Genomic DNA, 27,330 nt, shown 5'->3' with positions numbered 1-27,330 from the left:
CTCCTACATGGAAGTCTGGAAAAGGCGGGGCCTGTGAGTTAATGCTGGCTTAGTTTTTGGCCTGCACTCATTCCTTGCTGCTAAACCTGCTACCGCTGACATGAGGTGCAGTGAAGGAGGAAGAAAATCAGTGGTGCACAGATTTCAAAGAGGAGGGAGATCAGAGATTCATTGGCTGAGGAGATGAGTGACCTCCCGGGGTTAGCAGAGAGTCTCGGCAGTATGCTTGTAAAAATCATGTTTCAGGTAGTAGCATATGTACTGGGGATTTACCAGCCTGTGTCCGTTAGCAGAGTTATATGTTATCAGTGATTTTATGTGCTTAATAATAATAGAAAGGTATCATTGAGAACTGGTCTTACAGGCAAACTTTCCTGCATTAGACCTTACATTTTTTATAGGGCTACTGATTCCTTCATATGCTTTCAAAATCATATGATTTTATTATAATAAAACTAGACTAGCCAAATCAGTATTTGTAAACAAAAAAAAGGCTGCTGGATATTGATGGCATTTCCATTTGAGTATATGAAAACCAATGCAGAGAAACGTATGTCATCCAGTAGCCCAGTTTGTTCCAATCTGACATTAAAACATAGCAGTTAATGTATATGTACTGGTTTCACCATACATTATACCTGTTTCCACTATGAGACCACCATCTTTTTTATGTATTTTGCCAGCTTAATAAGAAAATAGATTGTGTGGTTTACTACCCTTATTTTTATGTTTTTCTGATTTTAGGTGTCAGCTGGGCCCATACTGTAAAGATAACCCTTGCCAGAACAGTGGCAAGTGCATTGATAGCTTAGATGGTCCTGTCTGTGAATGTGAAGCAGGTTTTCGTGGCGACAGGTTGGTTTGGTTTTGCACTTGGATGCTTAGAGCCATGTTCCAGTGTGCACCGAGGGAAAAATCAAAGCAACGGGGTGACGTTTTTCTCTCTGCTTTTCTATTAGGTGCCTGAAAGACATCGATGAATGTGTGGAGAACCCATGCCTTAATGGTGCCCTGTGCGAGAACACATACGGTTCCTATCACTGCAACTGCAGCCAGGGGTTTGGAGGAAAATATTGTGCAGAGATCGCCCTCAACAAATACGTTTCAACCTCTTGGAATATCGGCCTAGCTGAAGTAATTGGTATCATTGTATTTATAGCAGGGATCTTCTTTCTAGTTGTGATTTTTGTGTTGTGCCACAAAATGATTAGAAGGAAGAAGAAGAAGCAACAGCAGCCAGAACCTGAGGATAAACACCCAGGAGCATCAACAGCATTTCTAACCAGGCCCTATTTTGATGTGAAGCTGAATAAGAACATCTATTCAGACATCCCACCCCAGGTGCCCGTCCGTCCCATTTCTTACACTCCCAGCATTCCAAGTGATTCTAGAAACAATCTGGACCGCAATTCCTTTGAAGGATCCACTATACCAGAGCACCCGGAGTTCAGCACCTTTAACCCAGACTCTGTACATGGACACCGAAAGGCTGTGGCTGTTTGCAGTGTAGCTCCTAACTTGCCCCCTCCACCTCCATCTAACTCTCCCTCAGACAGTGACTCCATACAGAAACCCAGTTGGGATTATGAGTATGACGGTAAGCAACTGTTTTTTTTTGTATTTGCTTTTTATATTCTAGTTAAAATGACATTTATATATTTACACTTGCAAATAGTTTCAGTGTCTGCATTCTGTAATGGATTGTTTACTTTTTCTGACATGTTTCATTGCTGGGCAAAATGCACATCTACTGCTCCACTTAAATTTTGTTTCATTTTAAACAGAAAGCCTGGCCTAGGATGCATCTCTAGAGGATGTTAGTTCATGTGTTTTATTGGTGAACCTGGTTGTTTTGAGGAATTGCTTTTTTGTTAAGATTTGTTCAACTAGGAGATGTAATTGTTCAGCTGCTGCATACAAAGTACTTTTTATTGAAGGCACTCTAAGAGCTCTATTGGAATTCAGTGGACTGGGCAATGAATATTGTCAGATTTGAAAACTGTGGTAGCACTGCAATCCTACAGGCACATTTTACTGATCTGGTTTAATGTAGAAGTGTTTGGTTATGTTACATTTATATAACGCCTTCCTTGAACAAAGGTCCACCCAAAGCGGTTTATAACAGAAATAATACAATAAATAATAAATACATCATAATATAATACATCAATAAAAATAATGTACATACAAAAATACTTTAACAGTCTAGAGACATAACTCAAATCTCACTCTCACTAGTGCTTCCTATTCATGTCAAAATTCAAATGTTGTGCAAATGGTAGGACAACTTATTATTTAGGAGAGTTGTGGCAGATGACCATGCCCCCGGGGGGAAGATCCCGAGAGTACCACCAGTCAGGCTCAGAGTTAGGAGACAGACACATACTAGTTCTGAACCACCAGAGGTGGCAGTAGTGAGCTGGAATGCCCGGCTGGGCTGTAGTCCCTCAGATATTGGAACAGCGATCCCTGGAGGCTGAGCTGTAGAGAAACTGAAATATAGTGAGTAGGCAGGGTATGCAGAGTTCATGGAGAGAACCTGATGGTAACACTCACACAATGTCTCATAGAAGCCCAGGAGCTGGAATGAAGTAGGCCCTCGAGGAGCGAGTACCTGGTTCCAGGGAAAGCTCTGAGAGAGCAATGGTAACTCACAGATGTAGTAGGCAGCGATGACTTCCAGGCAGAACTGAATTCCGAAGAAGTCCGGGAACGAGGCCCCCGAGGAGCGGGTACCCCTAGTTAGTCCGAGGAGGCAGAGTAGCGTAGATAGAACAAATCCTTATCCTTGTCCGTATCAGTTATCCTTGCTAACTCGATTTGTTAGCAATTCAGAGACCTTTAAATATCTGAAGCGGATGACGTCATCTCAGGGGGACGCCCCTGAGGTTCGCGCCACTTCTGGTACTTGAGGCGGGGCCGTGCCGCACACGCTCCCCTAGGCATCAGGTCAACATGGCGGATTGCAGCGTCGGGCCGGCCCGGGGATGCCAGACATGGACAGCCGAAAGACGCTGTAGCAGCCAGCCTTCCATCAACCCCGGAGGGAGTTGCCAATGCGGTAAGGTGGGCGGAGTAGAGATGTCGGGCAGCGACGATCGCAACACAACTCCTGTTATAATGCAGGACTAAAAGCACTTGTGATGTTTTTTTCTAAACCTGTCCCTTTTATTGGGGTGGGAGGGAAATGCACACAAAATGAAATGCAAAAAAACCCTGCAGTTTCCTAGCGTGTAACCAGATGGACTCAGGACCAGTGGGTTATGTTCCCCAGCCTGCAGATGGAGAATGGAGCAAAGCTGACATCACAGTACATATACCCCTGCAGTGACCTCAGCCCACCACTATTCTCCAGATGGTGGACGTACCTCTCGCTATGGGGATTGCTGTATTTTTTTGGAAGGAGAAATTCTACATCCTAAATTGAGCCCCGCTCTCCTGCGGTGATACCTAAAGGTCCCTCCCCCAGCTGAGAATTCCTGGGGTGATTTCCATGATCCCTCAGAGGTGTGCCTTGGTCTGGTAGCTGGTTTCCGGCATGGATTTTGCTGCTTATGCAGCTGAAAGGCAGTGGGTGCAGAAAGCTGAGCGTGGTGGTGACAGCCAAAGTCCTCTACCCCTGCAGCTGGAGATAGTCTCTGTACTCAGCTGGTAAGCGCTGATCCCAGGTAAGTTTAAAAAAAAAAAGAAAATAAGTCTTTTCCTTCCAATTAAGAGACGATTAGAGGGATTTTCTGTAGGACTTTCCCCGGTCTCCGATCTCGGTGCGCTGTGCCAACGTAGTTCCCCCTTCTGTTGGGGTAAGGGGAATTGGGCATCTGGGCAGATTGAGCGGCCCCCAGCGGGATAGGCCCTGATTTAGGCTTTGTCAGCACACCACGTGGTAGGCCACGGCAGTGCCATTTTTCGCGCATATCTGTGCATGCTGTATTACCCTCTATAGGACGTCTGTGCACTTAGTGTGTCAGCTCTGCGCACTCGTTGTGCACGTGATGACAGGTTCATACTTATGCGTACAGCTTTTAAAAATGTGGGATATGCTCTGGCTATGCGCATGGGCTGCGAGTGTGCCTCGTCACGCCTTTTTACCTAGGCACCTGAAATTTGTGAGCACCTGAAACTTTTAAGCACGAGCCGATTGAATGCACAGCTATCGTTGCTAATGGCGCCAGTAACCAAAAAGCCTAAGCACCTTTCTCTTTGCGCTGCTTGCCATATTAGAGCTTCATAGCCTGACCTGGATTCCAACTTGTATCAGTTCTGTGATAATGCTCAAAGAGATTTGTCCTCCTTGGACTTTGCTAAGCCTGGCTCCTCCCATTCAGATGATTGCCTGGCCACAGCCTTAACTGGAAGTACTTCAGATCTGAGTACTCCCTTGACTGGCTCATCCATAGGAGATGGTAATTCATTTGGGCCCACACCAGTGCCTCCTGGACTAGGCATGGATCCGGCTGTCTTTTCTTGGGTGGAGTTTTTGCAGGGTTTACAAGCCTTCGTGCAGGTGCAGGCTTCTACCTCACCTGCCCCGTCCAGACGGATCCTCAACGGGTGATCCCTCCATCTCCCATCCCTACCGGCAGATGCCAAGTCACACTTCACCTTGCCGCAGGTATTCCTGGTAGGGACCCGGATGGCATGGATGAAGAGGCGGACCCCGACTTCTTGGAAGATGGGGACATCCCCCCTGGGTTGGAACCTTATCGGACCAGGTTCTTTTATAGTGATGACTTGCCGGTCCTGATTTCCCAGGCCTTGAAGATACTGGGAGTTCCTGGGGCGGATTCTGTAACGGAAATAAAGAAGAAATCCATTCTGTTTCCCTGCGGAAAGCCTCTTGCTTCTTTTCCAGTGATGGACGCTATTCAGGATTTGTTTGATCTGGAATGGGTCGCCCCAGACATAAGTTTTAAAGGAGACTGAGCGTTGGAGTATTTTATACCCTAAAGTGGATGCGCTGGTCTGTGCCGTGTCTTAAGTAAACAACTGTTCCCGTGGAGGGAGGAGTTGCCTTAAAGGATGCACATGATAGATGGATTGAGTCTATTCTGAAACAAGCCTTTGACAAGGTAGCTATGACCTTAGAGATTGCTTCTTGTTCCACTCTGGTGGCTCGTTCTTGTCTGCTTCTCTTTCAGGAGGTGGATGACTCTGGGGTGAATTCCAGAATGGTTATGGAATCCGCTGCCGCCTTTTTAGCAGAGGCATGCTGTGATTTAGTCCATACTTCAGCCAGAGGAATGGCCTCGGAAGTGGCGGCCAGATGACAGCAATGGTTGCGGAATTGGTCTGCCAACGCAGCCTCCAAATTTAATCTTACAAAAATGCCCTTTAAAGGATCATTCTTATTCGGGAACGAATTGGAAAAGCTGGCCAGTAAATGGGGCATGAGCCCTGTTCCCCGGCTACCGGAGGATGAGAGGAAGCAGTTACAGCGCCCCTAGTCTATGAGAGGTCATCCAAGAGGTTCCCAGCGTTTTTGCCCCTACAGAAACTCGACATTTCAGAGGTCTCGGTCCTTTGGGAGGCCTCATTCTTTTCATCCCCAACAGCCCAAGAGAGGGACAGGTTCGGGTCCAGGCTTGTCCTAAACTCCCCAAAGAAGTTTTCCAATCCACCTTCGGGAAGAGGAAATAGGGAGGGTGCCTATCTCTCTTTTACCAATGGTGGGTTAAAATTACATCAGACAAATGGGTCCTGGAAGTTATATGGGAAGGATATGCGCTGGAATTTCACAGCACTCCTCTGAACATGTTCCTGATGTCTCCTTGCCACTCCCAATACAAGAAGCTGGCTGTGGAGTCTACTCTCTTAAGGCTCCTCTGGATGAGAGCTGTGATCCCCATACCTACACCCTAGGAAGATACGGGGCGTTATTCCATTTATTTTGTTGTACCCCATCCTGGACTTCGAGTGTCAACTGTCATCTGCAGGTGACTCGTTTTTGCATGGAGTCCTTACGATCCGTGATAATGGCTGTGCAATTGGGAGAGTTTCTGACCTCCCTGGATCTATCTGAGGCATACCTACATATTGCAATTAGAAGAGAACACCGTTTTGTACGCTTTGCGGTACTAGGTCACCATTATCAGTTTCGAGCACTGCCATTTGGCCTAGCCACCAGCCCCAGAACACTTTCCAAGATTAAGATGGTCATGGCGGCGACGTTGAGAAAAGATGGGATCCTGATGCAACCATACTTGAACGATTGATTGATCCGGGCCAGGTCCTTGGAAGAGAGCCACCTGGTGACCAACAGGGAAATCTCCTTGTTACAGGAACTCGATTGGGAAGTAAATCTATCCAAGTGCAGACTCATGCCTTCCCAGTCCTTGGAGTATCTGGGAATCCGGTTTGACACGAGGCGGGGCAAGGTCTTTCTGCCGAACACACACACGGATCCAGAAGTTGATACGCCCGACGGTGTGATGCTATCTTCAAGTTCTCGGTTTGATGGTGGCAACCCTGGAAGTGGTGCCGTGGGTGAGGGTGCATTTGCGTCCGCTTCAGCGTTCTTTGCTGTCACATTGGAACCCGCAGTCTCAAGACTATTCGGTTCACCTCCACTTACCGATGGAATTTTGTTCTCATCTCCAGTGGTGGCTGCTGGAGGCTCATCTGAGCAGGGGTGTGCCCTTGTCCCTTCCAAACTGGCTGGTTCTCATAACAGATGTGAGTCTCTGGGATTGGGGAGCTCACTGTCAGGAACTGGCAGCCCAGGGATGTTGGACAGACTCCAACATCAATCGCTTGGAAACCCGGGCAGTCAGGTTGGCATGCTTATAGTTCAGCCACGGACTCCAGGGGGAAGCGGTCCGCGTGATGTCGGACAACGCAATGAAGTGGCCGACATTAATCGCCAGGGAGGAACCAAGAGCCAGCAAGTATCGCAGGAGATAGACCTCATTATGGAATGGGCAAAGGCACATCTACAGATGGTCTCTGCCTCCCACATCGCAGGAAAAGGCAACGTCAGAGCAGACTTTCTAAGTAGGAGAGTCTGTTTCCAGGAGAGTGGGTTTTGTCCGCCAAAGCGTTTCAACAGATAGTGGATCCCTGGTCTCCCGTCACTTGACCTGCTGGCTTCATCTCCCAATGTGAAGGTTCCTCGATTCTTCAGTCGCAGAAGAGATCCATGGTCGCTGGGAATTCACATGCTCTTCCAGATCTGGCCAGAAGATGAGTTGCTATATGCCTTCCCTCTGTGGCCCCTACTGGGCAGGCTCATTCGCAGAATCGAACACCACAGAGGATTAATCCTCCTGATAGCTCCAGATTGGCCCAGATGTTGCAGAGGGACCTGTTGCAGCAGGGGCTGGTTCTTCACGAGGATCCAACTCGATTCTGTCTTATGGTCTATCCCTTGAGAGGGCTCGCATGATGAAGTGGGAATATTCTGCGGCAGTAATTGTCACCTTGCTTCACGCTCGGAAGTTCTCCATGTCTCTAGTGTATGAGAGTGTCTGGAGAGTATTTAAGACCTGGTACGAGGAGCACGGTATTTCCCCTCATGCAGTCAAAATCCCACTTATTCTGGAATTTTTGCAGGATGGGTTGAATAAAGGCTTGGCCCTTAACTCCTTGAAGGTTCAGGTAGCGACTCTCTTCTGTTTCAGATGTGAGGTGATTGGGACCTCCCTGACGGCCCATGCTGACGTGGCCCATTTTCTGAAGGGAGTGAAGCACCTTCGGCCTTTGCTGGGTTCTGGTCCCCTTGTGAAATCTTAATTCCACTAGGGCCCAAGTGGTATCATGGGTGGAGGTTAGACTGTTGTCTCCTGTCGATATCTCCAGGTTTTATCGTCTGGATGTACAGGCCCGAGAGGGCGCAGCCTTTGCACTTGCGGTATTGACTGGATCACGGACAGCTTCCCGCCCCGATTGGGAGTAGCTTTTGTACATCCCATTGGTGCTGAGTCCATCTGGCTGCACGCTAGGAAATGGATAAATTACTTACCTGATAATTTTGTTTTCCTTAGTGTAGACAGATGGACTCAGCTTCCTGCCCTCTGCTGCCCAACAATTGTGCCACAGGTCTTCCCATGGGAGGCTTCGAATCCAAAGGAATTACTGGTAAGTGTTCAACCAGTCCCTAGATTGGGGTATCTATATTCTTACTGGAGTTCAGTGTTTGTGGTTATACAGTTACTGTTGAACGTTTTTAATGATATTTTTAATCAACCTTTTACTAGTATGTTCACAGTGGCTTTTGAAGAGAATACTGGCAGGCTGAGGTCACTGCAGGGGTATATGTATTATGATGTCAGCTTTACTCCATCTGCTAGCAAGGTAGCATAACCCATTGTTCCTAAGTCCATCTGTCTACACTAAGGAAAACAAAATTATCAGATAAAATTTCTCCATTCCATTCCAGTTATTGGAAGCTGAGACGTGCCCTCAATCTTCCCTTCCATCTCCTGTCCCAAACCACCAGCTGTATGCTTTAGAAGTGGGGTGAAAATCTTCTGATTCAGAGTAGGAATCACAAAAGACTGTTTTATCTAAAATATCTCAGTAGAACTAAAGGTGGTGTTTTTACTTTAAAAAGACAACCTTTATGTCTTCCAGCAAAGCAGTCCAAGTCTTTGATAAGTGAAGCACTTTGCTGACCCAATGCTAATCTAAAAAGTAATGTTTTGTTAAAATTAGCTTGAAAAGTCATATGCCACAGCTGCTGGACACATCTGTTTTTTGCCCATCAGTAAGACTGGTAATGTCAGCTTGTCCACTCACAGCTGGATAGGAGACACATTAGCTGAGACTTCCCATCACTGGGCATGAAATGGTGGTCCCTAGCAACTACAAAGTACAGATTTGTTTTCTTTTGAGTTTTTTAGCCTGGCAGTTTCCTCTTCCTCTTTTTGACATTCTAGCTCATTTAGAATTTGCTTTTACTGGGACTGTGAAGCTATGAGCATTCATGTGTAGTTACCCTGGGATTTTACCCCATCTTCCTACCATATAGACCATCCATCATAATAGCAGATCTCTTGCTAACAGACATGGACCATCATTTCTGGAATTCAGCACAAATATTTGTAGACAGCAAGTAGTTTATGTCCTATGATGACTGGATATGCACCAGATCCAAGCTATGAATGCTGCAATTGTAGTATTCCCTGCCCTAGCTAGCCCAAGGAACAAAAACAGTACTCAGGAATCAACCCTAGGCCTCCTACAGAGCATCATCTCTGAGCCATTGAGGTGGTTCCAAAGGTTGTTGGTTTTCTTGACCCAGCAATTTCATCCTGTTTCTTTGGTTTCCAGCTCAGTTGGAGCCATGAACCTTCATTCACAACTACCTGGGGATTTTTTTCCCTAATTTTTAATCTCCTCTCAGCTTATTTTAGTCCATTCATTCTCCAGTTACATTCCTTGGCTGGGGGCCATGTATTAGGTGGTCTTCAAGAATCCTGTAATCATAGGTCCTAAATCCTGCCATCAGGTGTCATTATTGCACTATAATTATGATTCCCTGCCCCTCAAGGGCTGCCAGCGCTCCCTCTGCAATATCACCAGCTCTGGCCAATCAAGACCAGAGCTGGTAATTTCACCTAGGTTCCTTCAGTGAGCCACCATGCCCCCCCAGAGGGAAGTTTTTAAGTTGCTAAGCCTAAAGACAGTGGTTGTTTTACATATGTGTGTGTGTATATATATATATACACATATGTATACAAATTAGCTGTGGATGTATGGATATAGATATATACCAAGTATGCAGTCTGAATTGGTTGTTTCCTAAAACTGTTTTTCAACCCAGTCCTGAAGCCTCATCTAAAAGTCTGGTTTTCAGGATTTCCACAATAAATATTCAAAAATTTCCATATATGGGGGGACCAGTGTATGCAGATATCTAATATATGTTAATTGTGGAGATCCTGAAAACCTAATCTGTTCAATAAGGCTTCAGGATTAAGTTGGAAAACTGCTAGAATTGTCTTTTTATAAGGCATTTTAGCTTTCCTTCTAAAGATCAAACTGCTCTGAGTTAGACCAGTAGAATTTGCTCCCAGCCCTCAAGGACTGCCAATAGGTTGTATTTTCAGGCTATCCCTAATAAATATGCATATGAGAGATGTGCATACAATGGAGGCAGTTTACATGCAAATCTCTCTCATGCATATTCGTTAGGGTTATCCTGAAAACCCGACCTGTTGGTGACTCTCAAGGGCTGGGAGTGAATACCACTAAGTTGGACTGTTAAAGATTAACTTGCTTACTTCCTAACTTTCCTGTTTCTTTAGGATTTTATTTCATAATCTTATTTCCTATGTGGTCAATTATATTTTCTAACTTTTATATTTTTTTGCATTGTTTTTGTAGGAAAAGAAATGTATGCATTTCATATACTATGTCTCATGTTTTAATGAATCTCCTTTCCCAAGACAAAAGCTCAGCTCTGTCTGCTTTATTTATACTTTACAAGAAGCAGTACAGTACCTGCATAGGGCGTCTGATAAAAAAAAACAATTTTCAAGGCCATATTCATGGATAAAACATATTTTACCTGTGTTTATTAGCTAAAAGTTGCCCTCCCTCGGTGCGACTGAAAGGACACCTAGTGTTTCTGAACATGTTTATTTTTAGCTGCATTATAAGGCAAGATTGCCATGTTTAGATCGGGGGAGGAAAGTAACATGCATAGATTGCATTTTTTTCAGTTCTCTGCATGAAATTTTCCATGAAAAAAGTACCCACTGAAAAAGGTAGAAGCATAAGTACCTGTGACAGGTTTGAAAGGGAAAGTGTGCGTGTATTTTTTCTTTGAGAATTGTGCAAAGCCCATCAGGGGAAAAAAATACCAATGAGCTTTGCCCCAGTGTAGGCATTTGAAAATGTCCTTATAAGAACCAGCGTAGCAGTGTCCTAATTACCCATTCTTTCCCACCATCACCATAGTGGCAATAGATGACAGCAACAGAAACCAAATGGACCATATAATCTGTCCAGTTAGTCTGCCCCACACAGCTAAGGAAATATCCCAACTGCTGTTGGTAGGATATCCAAAAGAGATTTTGTTGCCTTCCTCATTGGTTCTCTTCCATCTTGAGTAGATGAGCATGCAAGTTCTCATGCTTAATCCAACACTCACCTCCTTCCCTTGCCCTCTCCTCTGTTTTACCATCAAGCTTTCTAATCTAACAACTAAAAAATTATTTCCTAGTGTATAGTCAGATGGACTCAGACCCAGTGGGGTTTATATGCTCCCCTGCTAGCAGATGGAGATGGAGTCAGGTTTCAAAGCTGATGTCACCTGCAGTGACCTCAGCCCTTCAGTGTCGGTGCTTTCCCTTTTGGGATCACTGTACCCTTTAGAATAAGAAATTCTACTTTTAAATTGGAGAAAGATTGAGCTCCACTCTCCAGGGTGATATCTAAAGGTCCATCCCCCAGTGAGAATTCCCGAGGTGATTTCCAAGATCCCTCAGCGATGTGCCTTGGTCCGGTAGCCGGTTCCCGGTGTGGACTTTGCTGCTGAAGCAGCTGAAAGGCAGCGGGTGAAGGAAGCCGAGCGCGGCGATGACAGCCAAAGCCCTCTCCCCCTGCAGCCAGAGACTGTCTCTGTACTCAGCTGGTAAGCACTGAGCCCAAGTGAGTAACGAGAGAAGAGGATTCCTTCCGATTCACAGATTTTGGAGGGGTTTCATTAAGACTTTCTCCAGTCTCCTTGCTTGGCACATCGTACCGACAACATTCCCAATCCATTGAGGTAAGGGGAAGTGGGCTTCCGAATGGGTTAAGCAGCCCCCTAGTGGGCTAGGCCCTGCTTTAGGATCTGTGGGCACATCACTTGATAAGCCGTGTGACGCCGTCTTGCGCACGGTTTTGTGTGTCTCCTTTGCCCACCATAGAGCATCTGTACGTGCATTGCTGTTGGCCCTGCACATGCACTGTGCACGTTATAACACGCATCCGTGCGTGCATAAGTGTGCGCATACATGTGCTCCAATGTAATGTGCATACGCTCACGCCTCCTTTGGTACATGGGCTGTGCGCGCGCCTCACCGTGACCCACGGAGGCGTTCAAAATCTGTGCGCACACAATTTCAAGCGCTAGCCGGTTGAGCACGCAGTTACTGTTCCTAATGGCTCTGGCAGCAAGAAACATAAGCACCATTCCCTTTGTGCTGCCTGCCATATTAGGGCTACACAGTCTGAACTTGATTCTTAGTTATGTCAGCACTGTGAGGAGGCCCAGGGAGAGTTGGCACCTCCCATTCAGAGGATGGATCAGCCACGAACTTAATCGGTAGTACCTTGGGTCTGAGTAATCCAGTACCTCCTGGGCTAGGCATGGACCCGGCAGCCCTTCTCTTGGGTGGAATTTTTTCAAGGCTTTCAAGCCTTCATACATGCACAGTCTACCTCACTTGCCTCTGTCCAGACAGAATCGCAGCCGGTAAGGCTTCCCTCTCCCAGCCCTATTGGCAAACCTCGAGACATGCGTCCTTCACCAAGGGTATTCCTGGCAGGGACCCAGACAGCACGGACAAAGAAAGGGATCCAGATTCCTTGGAAAATTGAGAAATCCGTCCGGGTTTAGAACCATATCGGATCATGTTATGGTTTTTCCATAGAGATTAATTGCCGGCTCTGGTTTCCCAGACCTTGAAGACACTGGGAGTTCCTGGGGCGGACTCTTTGATGGACCCAAAGAAGAATCCAATTCTGGTGTCTCTATGGCAAGCCTCTTGCTATTTTCTGGTGCTGGAAGCCACCAGATCTGGAATGGGACGTCCCTGAAGTGAGTTTTAAAGGTGGTCAAGCAATAGAAGCTCTATACCCATTGGATCCGGTGGCGAGAGAACGCCTGCGTTTCCTTAAAGTGGATGCACTGGTCTGCACCATTTCAAAGTGAACAACTATCCCAGTGTGGAAGGAGAAGCGGCCTTAAAGGATGCACATGATAGGCGGATGGAGTCCTTCCTTAAACAAGCCTTTGATGTGACAGCAATGACTTTACAGATTGCTTCCGTTGTGCCCTGGTGGCTTGCTCATGCCTGCTCCTCTCTAGAGAGGTGGATGACTCAGGGACACATTCCAGAGAAGCTATGAAGCCCACCCTGCATTATTAGCTGATGTGGGCTCTGACCTAACCCATACCTCGGCCAGAGGAGTGGCCTCAGTGGTAGCAGCCAGAAGACAGCTATGGCTGCAAAATTGGTCAGCAGATGCGACCTCTAAGGCAAACCTCACAAAGATGCCCTTTAAAAGATTACTCCTCTTCGGAAGTGAATTGGAAAAGCTGGCCAGTAAGTGGGGTGAATCTCCAGTGCTCCGGCTAGTGAAAGATAAAAGTGCCCCTCGGTTATGAGGAGTCGATCCAGGGGCTCCCAACACTTTTGGCCCTACAGAAACTCAACATTTCAGAGGTCTCTGTCCTCGGGAAGGTCTCAGTCCTTTCATAGTGGACAGCCCAAGAGAGGGGCAGGTTCAGATCTGACCCTAACTCCTCAATTAAGTTTTGCCAACACATCCACGGAACGAGGAGATAGGGGGTCGACTATCCCTCTTCTAGCAGCGGTAGGTCAAGATCACATCAGACAAATGGGTACTGGATGTCGTACTAGAAGGTTATGGGGTCGAGTTTCGCAGCATGCCTCGAGACATGTTCATGATGTCCCCTTGCCACTCCCAGTACAAGAAACAAATTGAGGACTATAATTCCAGTCCAGTAACGCCCTGTATGTTCCTGCACCTCAGGAAAATACAGGGCATTATTCCATCTATTTCATTGTACCCAAGAAGGAGGGTTCCTTTCGCCCCATCCAGGACTTCAAGAGCATCAACCGACACCTACAAGTAATTCATTTCCGCATGGAAACTCTGTGCTCTGTGATAATGGCCATACAACTGGGAGAGTTGTTAACCTCCCTGGACCTCTCCGAGGCCTACCTTCATATTCAATCCGGCAAGAACATTAGCTTTGCAGTACTGGGCCGCCATTATCAGTTCTGGGCGCTGCCCTTCGGCCTAGCCACTGCTCCCAGAACATTTTCCAAGATTATGGTGGTCTTAGTGGCGGCACTGAGGAAAGAGGGAATCCTGGTGCACCCATACTTGGACGACTGGTTGATCCGGGTGAAGTCATTGGAGGAAAGTCTTCAGGTGACCAGCAGGGTGACGCCCCTGCATCAGAAGCTTGGTTGGGTCCTAAATATGGACAAAAGCAGTCTTTGGAACATCTGCGAGTCTAGTTCAACACCAAGTAAGGCAAGGTCTTTTTCCCGCCCTCGCGGATAAGGAAGTTGATATCCCAAGTGCGTCTGTTGATAAATATAATATGCCCCAAGGTGTGGAGCTATCTTCAGGTCCTCGGTTTGATGGCATCAACCCTGGAGGTGGTGCCATGGGCGAGGGCACACATGTGATCACTTCTACTGCACGTTGGAACCCGCTGTCTCAAGATTATTCGATTCACCTCCACCTACTGATGGAAGTATGTTCTCTGATCCAGTGGTGGCTACAGGAAGCTCACCTGGGCAAGGGTGTAAGCCTGTCCCCACCGAACTGACTGGTCCTCACGACAGACGCGAGCCTCCGTGGTTGGGGAGTTCACTGTCAGGAAGTGACAGCCCAAGGGCATTGGTCCAAGGAAGAAGCGCTCTGCAACATAAATTGCCTGGAAGCTCAGGCAGACAGACTGGCATGTCTACAGTTCAGCCACATACTCCCAAGATCAAGTGGTCCGCATATTGTCGGACAACACAACGGTAGCCTACATCAACCACCAAGGTGGAACCAAGAGCCAGCAAGTGTCACTGGAAGTAGATCTCCTTATGGAATGGGCGGAAATACATCTCGGCCTCCCACATCGTAGGAAAAGACAACGTCAGAGCAGACTTTCTAAGCAGGGAGAGTATTGATCCAGGAGAATGGGTGTTGTTGGCCAAAGCCTTTCAGCTGGTGGCAGATCGCTGGGGCCTCCCGTCAATCGGTCTGCTGGCCGCATCTCACGATTTTTTAGTCGCAGAAGAGATCAATGGTCCCTGGGGATCAATGCCCTAGTTCAGACTAGTGGAATGAGCTTTAACCAGAGAAGGTAATGGCTTTCCTGCTTCCACATTGGCTCCCGTGACCACCTCATTGATCCAGTGAGTTATGGTAGCCCGCGAAGCTGGTTTGCCCTGTGTTCTTCCACTGTGAAGAACTAACAAGCAGTCTGTCTTGCGCACCGGTTGTGAAGCTTCCAGATACTGCACCAAAAGTTTTCTTCCATGTCCTTGTGCTTATCTAGGCATTGAAATGGACTGATTCAAATGAAACATCAAGACAACCCTGGGCAAAAAGGATGGAATGGTACGAAGTTGTAACGCTCCTGAAGTGATCCGGAGGAACGGTTCCCGACATGACAATGCCACCAGGAACACCATTTTCAGGATCAACAGGCGCAAGGAAATACAACTCAGCAGCCAAAAGGAGGACCCTGCCAAAATCTCCAAAACTAGATTAAGATTCCACAAGAGAACCGGCTACTATAGGGGTGGCTGGAGGTGTTTTACCACTTTCAGAAAATGAGTCATGTCGGAATGTGTCGACAGGCAGGTCCATTCACCTCGCTTCTGAAACAGGAGACAGCCACTATCTGGATCTTCAAGGAGTTAAGGGCCAAGCCTTTATTCAAGCCGTCCTATAAAAATTCCAGAATCAGAGGGATTTTGATCGTCCAAGGGGCAACACCACGTTCCTCGCTCCAGGCCTCAAATACTCTCCAGACCCGTACATACGCCAAGGACATAGAAAACTTCCATGCGTGGAGAAAGATAATTACTGTCGACGAAAATCCACGCTTCTTCAGGCGAGCCCTTTCAAGGGCCAAACCGTAAGACAGAATAGAACGGATCCTCGTGAAGGACCGGACCTTGCTGGAGTAGGTCTCTGTGCGGTGGGAGGCACAGGGTGGTCTCCACCAGGAGTCTCCGCATGTCTGCATACCAAAGGTGCCTGGGCCAATCTGGAGCTACTAGTAGAACTAATCCCCTGTGGCACTTGATCTTGCGGATGACCCTGCCCAGCAGGGGCCACGGACGGAAGGCATATAGTAAATCCTGGGCGGAAACTAGACTGCTGTCTCCCGACTATATCTGCCAAGTGGTGACATGGTCCTCCTTGAACACCTTCTCCAGGTTCTATCACCTGGATGTAGAGGCCTGAGAGGACACAGCTTTTACAAGGGTGGTGTTAACCGGACCACAGGCAGCCTCCCGCCCCTATTGGGAGTAGTTTTTGTACATCCCATTGGTCCTGCGTCCATCTGGCTACCCGCTAGGAAATGGAGAAATTATTTACCTGTTATTTTGTTTCCTTAATGTAGACAGATGGACTCAGCATCCCACCCATGGTTGCCCAAGAATGGTGACAATGATTTGGCCATGGAGTAGATATTGATTCCAAGAGATTACAGGTAAGCGGTCATCCAGGCCCTAGATCGGGACAACTATATTCTTACTGGAGTTCAGTGTGTTTGGTTGAGTACAGTTACAGTTATCCATTTTTAATCATTTTTAATCAAATTGTTTCATTAGTATTTAATAGTTTCATTAGGATTTAAGGAAGCTGGAAGAGTGGTCGAAGATATGGCTGCTGAGATTCAATGCCAAGAAGTGCAGAGTCATGCATATGGGGAGTGGAAATCCGAATGAACTGTATTCGATGGGGGGAGAAAGGCTGATGTGCACGGAGCAGGAGAGAGACCTTGGGGTGATAGTGTCTAATGATCTGAAGTCGGTGAAACAATGTGACAAGGTGATAGCTAAAGCAAGAAGAATTCTGGGCTGCATAGAGAGAGGAATATTGAATAAGAAAAGGGAAGTGATTATCCACCTTGTACAGGTCCTTGGTGAGGCCTCACCTGCAGTACAGTGTTCAGTTCTGGAGACTGTATCTCCAAAGAGACAGAGACAAGATGGAGGTGGTTCAGAGAAGGGCGACCAAAAAGGTGGAGGGTCTTCATCAAATGACTTATGAGGAGAGATTGAAGAATCTAAATATGTACACCCTGGAGGAAAGGAGGAGCAGAGGTGATATGATACAGACTTTCAGATACTTGAAAGGTTTTAATGATCCAAAGACGACAAACCTTTTCCGTCGGAAAAAAATCAACAGAACCAGAGGTCACGATTTGAAGCTCCAGGGAGGAAGACTCAGAACCAATGTCAGGAAGTATTTCTTCACGGAGAGGGTGGTGGATGCCTGGAATGCCCTTCCAGAGGAAGTGGTGAAGACCAGAATTGTGAATGACTTCAAAGGGGCGTGGGATCCATAAAGTCTAGAGGACATGAATGAAGAGTGGGTGGCTCGCGGGAATAACGGCTACTACCTGGAGATAATACCCTTATTCAATAAACATACACACGGTTAATGCGACTCCAATAATGCTCTAAGCTTCAACGGCAAGAGGAAATGTGGAAAAAAGGATTTGCATTCACAAAAAAACGGGGAGTAGCTTGCTTGTTACGGCAGTTACTACCCAAAACCAAATAAGCCTGATACTTCACTTTCAATGCATATCCAGCATAGCTCTCTACTTCAACGGCAGGGGAGAAATACCGATACTTCACACATATCCAGCATAGCTCTCTGCTTCAATGGCAAGGGAGAAAGACCGATACTTCACGCATATCCAGCATAGCTCTCTGCTTCAACGGCAGGGGAGAAAGACCGATACTTCACGCATATCCAGCATAGCTCTCTGCAATGGCAGGGGGAATGAAGAAAAGTGGATCTATATACAACCAACAAGGATTGATTTACATAGTCTGGGTAAACAAATAAGCATGGGTGTAGCTTGCTTATTGCAGGGGTTACTACCCCTAACTAATTAAGCTAGATATTTCACTTAGATGCAGTTCCAACACTGCTCTCTACATTAATGGTGGGGGTGGAAGGGAAATACAACCAAAAGGTTACTAAGAGCCAAGAGAAACAGATAAGTATCAGAAAAAAAAAAAAGTGTGAAGCTTGCTGGGCAGACTGGATGGGCCGTTTGGTCTTCTGCTGTCATTTCTACGTTTCTATAAGAACATAAGAACATAAGAAAATGCCATACTGGGTCAGACCAAGGGTCCATCAAGCCCAGCATCCTGTTTCCAACAGTGGCCAATCCAGGTCATAGGAACCTGGCAAGTACCCAAAAACTAAGTCTATTCCATGTAACCATTGCTAATGGCAGTGGCTATTCTCTAAGTATGTTCATAGTGGCTTTTGAAGAGAATACTGAAGGGCTGAGGTCACTGCAGGAGTGTATGTAGGGTGACGTCAGCTTTGAAATCTGACTCCGTCTCCATCTGTTGGCAAGTGAGCATAACCAATTGGTCCTGAGTCCATCTGTCTACACTAAGGAAAACAAAATTATCAGGTAAGTAATTTCTCCAATGTCTTCCCCCTTCTTTCTCTGCTCCTACTCTTCTACTGCCATTTCTTTATCCTCCTCCTCTAAGAATTATGGGAGAGTGGGATACTCTGTCCTTCCTACCCTCTGGGATTGCACCATCTAAATTTAATTGGTCTTCCCACTTGGAACCTGGGAAATGTAGTTTTCCTGGGAGCATTTCTAGCCCTGCAGTTTTGTCCCACCACTGAGGTTTGTCCATGTCCTGGCCCAATCCCACTCGCTGCTGGAACTTGTAGTTTTCTTATTACTTCCTTTCCTTTTACACTGCCTTAGATTCTGGGAACAGCTGAATGGATAGCCTTTCTCTGGACTTTTGCAGCTAGGACTAGCTCTTAATCAGATAGGATTTGCTATGCCAGTCAATTTCTTTGTCACCATATATATTCTTGAAGAAAATATAAATCAAAATGCTGATGGGAAAAGAATGATTTTGTTTGTTGTAAATGGCCAACATAATTACTTTAAAATAACATTTTTACTAGATCTACTTTAAGATGGTAATTTTCAAAGGCACTTTCATGGATAAAACCATGCTTTATTTGTAGAAATAGACCATTATAAAATGTCCTGCCCTATATGTTGGTCAGCTTATATGTGTAGCCTATATGTGCATAAGTTTACCTGCAGTGAGCAGAGAACTTCCCAGTGGCAGAATTGGGAATTGTGTTTTCAAAGGTTTGCACATAAAGTTTCTTTGGAAAGTCTGCATACAGGTTAGTAGGTGGAATGGTGTGCAGGAAGTTTTGGTGGGGTAAATTTTAAATAGAAAGTATATGCATGCTGCCCCTTTGATAATTGCTATAACTTTTGTGTGTATTTGATTTAAAAGTTAGGCAGACTAAATGTTTATATTTGTTCTTTTTCCTTTCCTTTCCATTTTCTTTTTTGCTTTTCACCTTCTGCTTCTCCTCTGAAGTGGCCTTCTGTATGCCCAATAATACCACTGGCAGAGCTCTGCTCTAACATCTGGTGTTATCTGGCAGCCGCCTGTAACATCTGCAAACCTGTAGATTACTGACTCAGAACCTGGCATGACTGACTGACTGAGCCTTTTCTCCTTTCATGGTAGATTAAATCAGTATAAATTGTAACTGGATAGTAATAATTGCCCAATATACTTTATAAATTATACAAATTGCTGTGTCAGAACCATACAAGTTTAAATGTGATTTTTGCAGCTATTTTATATTTCTTATACACTTTCTATTTGTAAAGCTGCAAATGATCGTTGCTCCTCCTAATGTGCTATAAACTTCTTTGGGTGAATTTTGTATAAAACAGTTGGCAATAAATCCAAATAAATGTTTACAAAAATATTGTTGTCATTATAGTATGGTGATCTCTGTAGCAGACTAGTTATGAGCCAGCAGATTTGTTTGTTATAAAGGGAGGTTTTGCAAAATGTACATTTTATACCGAGTATTGCAACAGATTAGTTTGAAGGACAAGGATTATTCTCAAGACTTGTGTACAGGGGTAATAAAATTGTTCCCTCTCCCCTCATCTGTTTGGAAGTTTTCATGTAATCTGGAAACCAGAAGTGAATCTGTTAGGTCTTGTGTTCCAGAGGGGGCCACTTTCATGTTCTGAAGGGCCTCATTGTTAAGGTTGTACAGACACAGTTTGGAATGAAAGGCATCGTCTAAACCCAAATTAGTTATTAGAGACATGCATTCATTAGACAAAATGGGTCCAGGGGGATCATCTGCATGAGCTGTAACTTGCGGATAAGTCAGTGGATCAGATTTTCATTGAAAATGCCACAGTTGATGAATCCTCAAACTTTAAAAAAAAAAAAAAAAAAAAAAAAAAGGCAGTTGGTCCAGATGGTAGGAAAATCCATGGCAGCGATCCAGGTGGAGAACGCTCTCATTTACTATTAGTGCAGATGAAGTCGCACAACCACAGTTGTTACTGTCTTTTTGTGTCACTTCATTGAGAATTCTTTTGATTTTGCATTTCTTTTTGCCTGCAGCTAAAGTTGTAGATCTTGATCCTTGTCTGTCAAAAACGTCTCTTGAAGAAAAGATCTGTCCTGCATACAACCCTCGAGAGAGTATATCTGAGGTTCAGTCCCTTAGCTCCTTCCAGTCTGAATCATGCGATGATAATGGTATGTACCCCAGCATTCTCTTCACTCATCATTTTACGAGCCCGTTTTCTTTCAGTGTTTAGATCTTCATCTCGAATAATTATGTAAGCAGTATTGTATGTACATTAATATTCCATGAAACTAACTTGCCTCAAGTTGACACACACAGTGTTCTGAAAGAGAACTTAGTAGTAAACTAGTGAGAAAATGTTTTCCTTTAGCTGTATGGCTTATATGAACTGCATAAAACTTTAGAGGCATTCTACAAATATTTATAAATTGGTTAACATTTCCAAGAATATTCAAACATTTCCAGACTATTGAGGAAGTCGTCGAGGTTAATGTGATGACTTAGATGATGCTGATGCTGCAAGGTTCTGTTGTAAAAACTTCTATTTTTTTTTTCTTACTTTTGCCCTTGGCTCCCATATGGATCAAATTTCCTCTGAGTAAGAGCAGAGTCTGGCGGAGCTTCTTGTAATTTTGATTGCCCTTGAGGTAATAAAGGAAGTTGTGCAGAAGGAAGGCTTAGTTATTTTTGCTGTGATTTCACTGGTTCTTACCAGTTCAGCCCCAGGATGTTTACCTGCTTTTCACACCAGCTACTGATTTTGTTGTGAAATCACTTATCTAGATTAAATAGCTTTTGAAAACAAAAATAGGTCCAATTCATGCAGTACTTCTCAAATAGTCATGGTTATAGTGCAGATACTGCTTGTAAGCAGAGAAAAATAATCAGATCACCCTTATACACCTAGGCAATTACTGAAATATATTTACCTGCTTGCCATGTATCTCATCCTGTTGTGACTGGATAAGGGGGTGTGGTCCTCCATTAAAAGCAGTTCCATCTAGCTATCCACTCACCTATAACTTTCCCAGTCTCAGACTAATCATTTACATTTTAGTGTGTGCCTGCTCATAATCTGGTACTGTTTCAAGTTAGACCAAGTTAGAGACTGAGAAGACCATATTCGAAAGCATTTAGCCAGCTAACTGAATATTTGGGCAGCTGGAATTAGCCAGATAAACTAGGGGCATTCCGGGGGCGTAACTGGAGGGAGTTGAGTTAGCCAGCTAAGTTAATCAGTTAACTCCGATATTCAGAATTAGCCAGATGACTTAGCCATCTAAGTCTGAATGGGCCAAAGAGCTGTCCTAAAGTTAGCTGGCTAACTTTAAGATAGCCAGCTATATTCAGTAATGTGGCTGCCTTATTGAATATACCACCAAAGCTTGCCAGATAAATTAATTCAGCTAAGGGCCAGATTCATTAAGGCTTTCCTCTCATTTTGTGTCAATGGGAAAAAGTCTTAATGATTCAGGCACTAACTTTCCTATCCGACTGTGTCTAAATATGGACCTCTGAATATCCTAATGTGGTAGTCTAACATCTTTGTAGAGTATAGACTAGAGGGAACTAAAAAAAAACTCTTCCACTTCTCTAGAAGTAAAGCAGCAATATCTCCTTTAAAGTTGCCCTTGAAAATTGTGATGATTATTAGCATAATCTATTGGCGAGCTTGTTGCATTGCAGCAGGTGTTAAATACCTGTGCCTCTTCCCCACCATTTCTCTCTCTTATTCACCCTTTCATCGCATCATGGCCCCTGCGGACTTCACTTTGGCTCCATGCAGCACTCGGTCAGTTTGAACTGCTTGCACCTTTCATTCATGCAGGCAGCACAAGCACATTACAGAAGTATGGGTATCGTGTGGCTCAAACTTCCTGCGAGCTGCACAGACCTTAAGTCATCAGTGAAACACTTATGATGTCATGCATTCCACGGTGGGGCATCGGAACCCAGCGCCATCCCATGTCAGCTATGCCATATGCAGTTAGCATGACCAGATGGACTGCTGCTTTTACATATGAGATTCCATTCTGGTGTGGTGAAATGGTACGGTAGGGCATCTTCTCCTTGTATTCTTTTATCTCGTAGATGGTTCTTCTCACCAACATGAAAAAAATCTAACAACTATAAGCCCTGGCAAAATAAGCCTTTTGTATGTATGTGTGTGGGGAAGGGTAAAATAAAAAAAAAGTGCAGCAAGGAAAGGAAAAAACAAACAAACATGGAAACCTGTTAATTATGCAGTCAATAATTTTGGCAGTATCTAGTCTTACAAAATTAATGTGAATAGTTGAAAATACTTCAGTAGTAACATGGCACTTCAGCCCAGTAATCTTCCAAATTTCTTTAACACTTTTATTATTAAGAATTTACTGTTGAAAATGGCTACAAAACCCTCAATGGTTCTGAGGCCATCTTCTTTTTTGTCCCTCCCCGCTTTCCTTCAACATTAACGGTTGCTCAGGTAACTAGAAACGCCTCCCTAGGCCTGAGCACTGCCTAGTTATACCAGCCTTACCTACGTTTTCCTATGATGTGGCTAACTTAGGCATTCTAACACCGGTAGAGAAGGGGCAGATTCCTGTGTGCACCCTTAAAGGAAAGCTTCCTGCATGAGGCAGATCCGACAGCCTAATGAAGCTCTGATTGCATTTAATGTGCGTCCAACTTGAAAAGAGGGGGCTAAACACTGAAAGGTTTGAATTGGGCCCATTTTTTTCAGCTGTTCGTGCAAGTGAGACTATAATGGCAGTGACAGATAAATAACTTCAAACTGAAAATAAACTCTCTACACCCCCCAAAAAAAAACAATAAATGATTCCCATGATGGAATACTCCCTCCTTTTTCATCTTACTTTGCATCAGTTGAGGTACTATGCACAGCTTCCTTTATTACTCCTGAACGGAATAAGTAAAATAACAGCTCAGCTCACTTCAACCAGTGGACTGGAGATTTTTCTTTGCTTACTGTGTGTTAATGTTCTTGTGATGGTTTTAGAGAGCTTGTAACAATACAATAAGAAACAAATATTCATATAACACATTCATTTCTCCTAGGACAAGCAGGATGGCAGTTCTCACACATGGGTGACATCATCGGATGGAGCCTGACCTGGAACTTTGACCTCAAAGATTCTAGAGCTTTCAAACATTCCTTGCTGAGCATGTGCAGTTGTAGTTATCATCCTGCCCTCTAGGCAAAGTCCCTCAGCTTCTTTTATTCTTTGGCACTGTGGGGTCATGGGAGCCATGTGGTCACAGCACTCAGCTTTGCTCTCTCCTCACAGGTTTTTGTTGTGATTTTTTTCTGGACATGCAGCTGTTTTTCTTTTTCTTTTCCTTATGGTAATGTTTGTTTTTTATTTTATTTTATTCTTTTCAACTTTCTGCCTGCCACATGGTGGGACTTAGTCGCTTTGCAGTATGGCAGAGTCTAATTTTATTCCTTAATAAATAAATACTGCATCTGCAGTTTGGTTTCTGTGTCCTCTCCTTGCTGTGTCTGCTTTTGTGCCTTTGTCTGGTGCTGCAGGACTGACAGAATGCAGTCTGAGTGATCCATGTAGGGCACTGAACCTGGGGATTCGCCTGAGTTCTACCTAGGCAGGAGTTCCATGTTTCACCAATCGATCAGTATCGACATAGGCGCGGACAGTGAAGGGATCAAGGATCACATTGTTTCTCTGGGGAGGAGAGCTCATCCTCCTCACATTCTATGGAACAATTCTCCATGGGCAGAAGCCTTGGACAACATAGTCTCCCTTCCTGCTTGCCAGTGCTGGCAGTGCACTTTCCTTATGAGAGAACATGAGCAGGAGCCTGGGCAAGCAGCATTGTTGCTGTACCTTTCGTGCCATGTCAGGTAATGGTTACCCTTGTACACCCATGCCAGTGCACCAATGTTCTGACATGTCGATGTCAGGACAGCGTTGGGAACCAGGATTGCCATCAAGTGCTGTGGTCACCCTTGATACCATCGAAGTGCCATGGTGTCCTTGATGCCATCGAGGTGCGTGACCACACTTGGTGCCGTAAGGGCCATCAAGAGCCGTGCACGCTGTTGATTGCCCTAGTTGGGGGTGAGAGCCCTTGCGCACCGTAGGATCAAGCTGAGGAATGGCACTGACCCGAGCTTCGAGTGCCATAGGCCTCAATGCAGCAGAGTAGAGACACCAACCTCAAGCTTAGTGGTCCAGACTGCGTTGCGGACCAGGACTGCCATCAAGGCCATGGTCACTCTCAATGCCATCAGAGCCTCCCTCAATGCTATGGAGGTGCTGGGCCTTCCTCAAGCGCCATGGAGGCTATCAGCTTGTTTGCCAATCATGCCATTCATGACTGCTCTCAACAATATCGAACAAAATCACCACCGGGGGGCACTGGAATCACCATCAATGTCTGATCACCCTCAAGACCATCGGGGCGTGGGGGTCCTGAGAGCCCTTGAGCACCATGGAAGCCCTCGGCTGACAAAGGCTTCGGGCCTGGGGTGACCACATAGCTGTCAAGTACCAGGATTGCCATCGACCCGAGGCATCCATGGTGTGCCATAGCCCAGTGACTTCAAGGCTATCGAGCACTGGGGACGCTGACGAGCTCCCTTTATGGTGTCTGGAAGGGGCATCAAGCTCTGCCATCGGTAGAGTATGGCCATTGGATGCCATGAGCACTGATGCTGTCAGGTGCACGGAGCCACCATACAGCATACAGCACTAAAGGTGCTGGGATCATGGGGCATTGGAGGTCTTGCGGGGCTTCAAGCACCATCTGTGCTGTCTAGCACCAGAGTTGCTCTCGAGACTAGTGTCAGCCATAGGCACTGGCATGGACACAATCAAGCCCACAACATCTGCGCCCTTGAGCAAATAGCTGAACAGAGAGGAACGGTCAAGGACACTAGCCTTCATCAGTTCCTTTGAACATCGGTGCGGTGTGTCGATGCCACAGGGCACCTGGAGGTGCTTCAGTGCTGCAGGGCCTCCAACTTTGGCACCAAGGGCATCATCGCCTTCAGGCATTGATCTCCATTGGTGCTGCCCACCCTAGGATATTTTCAGCCTACAGTGTTTGTGAGTCATCAGCGCCTTTGGGTGCCATATACACCATGAGTGCCATCTGGTTGTTTTCTATAGGCGCTGCATGCAGTCGAGCATGTCAGGCCAGTCAAACACCATCGGAGCTCTACGCGGTATCTTTGGTGCCATAGATGCGATCCATCGCTTGTGAGTGCCGAGGGCACTGTTGGCACCGGGAGTGCTATTGCCACTGTGCACACTGGTGGATGCAGTCAGATGCTGCAGGGCATCACTACAGAGCACTATGGGCAGTGTCTGTTAACATGGGCTTCCCTTTCACCGTTATGCAATGAAAAGTGCAGTGAGCCATTCATGACCCCAATTCAAGGGCTGTGATCAGCCTCTTGGAGCATTATCAAGTACCATGGGGGCAATGCTGCCTACCACCAGGGACAGCCATAGTGAGAATCACAGTGGCACTGGGGACGCTGTTGTAACACTGTATATGCTGACTCCATTAGAAGTTAGTGCAGCAGTGGAGTACATCTTGAGCAGTCTGGTACGGTGAGGATCATTTACTCCTCCAACCGCCTAAGGCTTGGTGGGCGGCATTCTCTCCGTCGCACAGCCATGCCAGACATAGTGAGACTGTCATTGTTGTGTCAAGCTATCAGCTTCCTTGCCTGTTTTGCACCTTAGGGTGCAATGGGACAGTAGTGAGTTGGGCACCATCACACACTCTTGGACATCTTTTTGGCACTGCACAGCCGCCGACTCTTAACAGGTGGTGCACAGTCCCTGCTGTGCCATGGGATTCTACCCACAAGCGTGGTGATGGGGTGCATAAGTGCCTGCCATCGACAAGATGGGGTACCGCTGCATACATACTGGTCATCGCGTTTTTAAAAGTGGAGGACACTATTCCTGCAGTTGCCTTCTAGTGTAGGTGATGCATGTTTCCCTCATGATGAGCACAGCAGGTTGTGCACTGCTGCCACAGTACTGACCTAAAACTGCATTCCTAGTCAAACCACTAGGGGCGTAGAAACTAGAAGGGTAGTGTCAGGAGTCTTTCTCTCCCACAGAAGAGCGGTATGTCTTTCTACCCTTCCCATGTTAACCACATTGAATCCCTTGCAGGTCTGCCACCAAACTGGAGCCTCTATTTCTTTTGAATCTGTGCATCTCCTTGCAGGCCAGGACCTGCAGGTATTGGGGTGACAGCAACAGTGGTTATTGGACCTTTCTTGCTGGTTCCTGGATTACCATGGTGGCCTACCCTGTTTGACTGGGTGGCCACCTATGGCTGATTTGGTCGCTTATGAACCTCGTCGATCAGCAACAGTAATCCACACTCCCCTGGAGAGTAGGAAGGTTTTTTGGGGTCAGGAAGCCCCAGTTCCCGTTGCTTTCTTGTCCTGTTGGAAAGGGGACATATGACTTGGCTTTCCAGAAGTGATCCTTATGGATTCCCCTTAGATGACATGTTGTCCCACCAGTACAAGGGGTGGCCCTCATGTTCTGTTTCCCATAAAAGGGTTATTAGACTGGCGGTTGCTCTCTATTCCTTGCGGGATCCGAGAGCAAGTTGAGCTTTAGCGTTCTTTCGTAGGACATCTTAAAGTGCAGCAGGTCTATTTCGAAAGGGAGCATTTCCAGATTTCTTCTCCCCAATCATACCCGGGGTCTCCTTTTATGGGGCAGCTCCCAGGCAAAGATTAGGGGTTTCTCCCATGCTACTTTCTCCCATGCCACACTTGCTGAGCACATTGTGCAGTTCTCACAGATGACCACTCTTGCCAGTCATTCTCGCATGCGGGATCCTACCTCGGTGATGAGGGTTCTGGTTCATTTACATCTCAGTTGGCAGGTATGCTTTTCAAACTCTCAAGGATTTACACTTGTGGCATCCCTTCTTTCTGTCTCTTGGTGGAGAGTTCTGGATTTCTTCCCTGTGAGGTTCGCTCTCAGTTTC

The 27,330-nt window shown here is 45.9% G+C and overlaps 1 protein-coding gene across 5 annotated transcripts in view; it reads left to right on the top strand.

Moving 5' to 3' along the window:
• FAT1 (FAT atypical cadherin 1) overlaps nucleotides 1-27,330 on the top strand; it is a 373,940-nt gene that overhangs the window by 329,800 nt on the left and 16,810 nt on the right. For all 5 annotated transcript variants that reach the window (XM_029586952.1, XM_029586951.1, XM_029586948.1 and 2 more), the window contains exons 24-26: nucleotides 745-855; nucleotides 960-1,597; nucleotides 20,370-20,507. In XM_029586952.1, the coding sequence (XP_029442812.1) occupies nucleotides 745-855; nucleotides 960-1,597; nucleotides 20,370-20,507 (887 nt within the window). The remainder of the gene's footprint in view (nucleotides 1-744; nucleotides 856-959; nucleotides 1,598-20,369; nucleotides 20,508-27,330) is intronic.

This window comes from Rhinatrema bivittatum, chromosome 1 (assembly GCF_901001135.1).
Source record: "Rhinatrema bivittatum chromosome 1, aRhiBiv1.1, whole genome shotgun sequence".
NCBI lineage: Eukaryota > Metazoa > Chordata > Amphibia > Gymnophiona > Rhinatrematidae > Rhinatrema > Rhinatrema bivittatum.
Note: the sequence above shows the minus strand (reverse complement) of the source record. Positions and strands in the feature narration are given on the sequence as shown.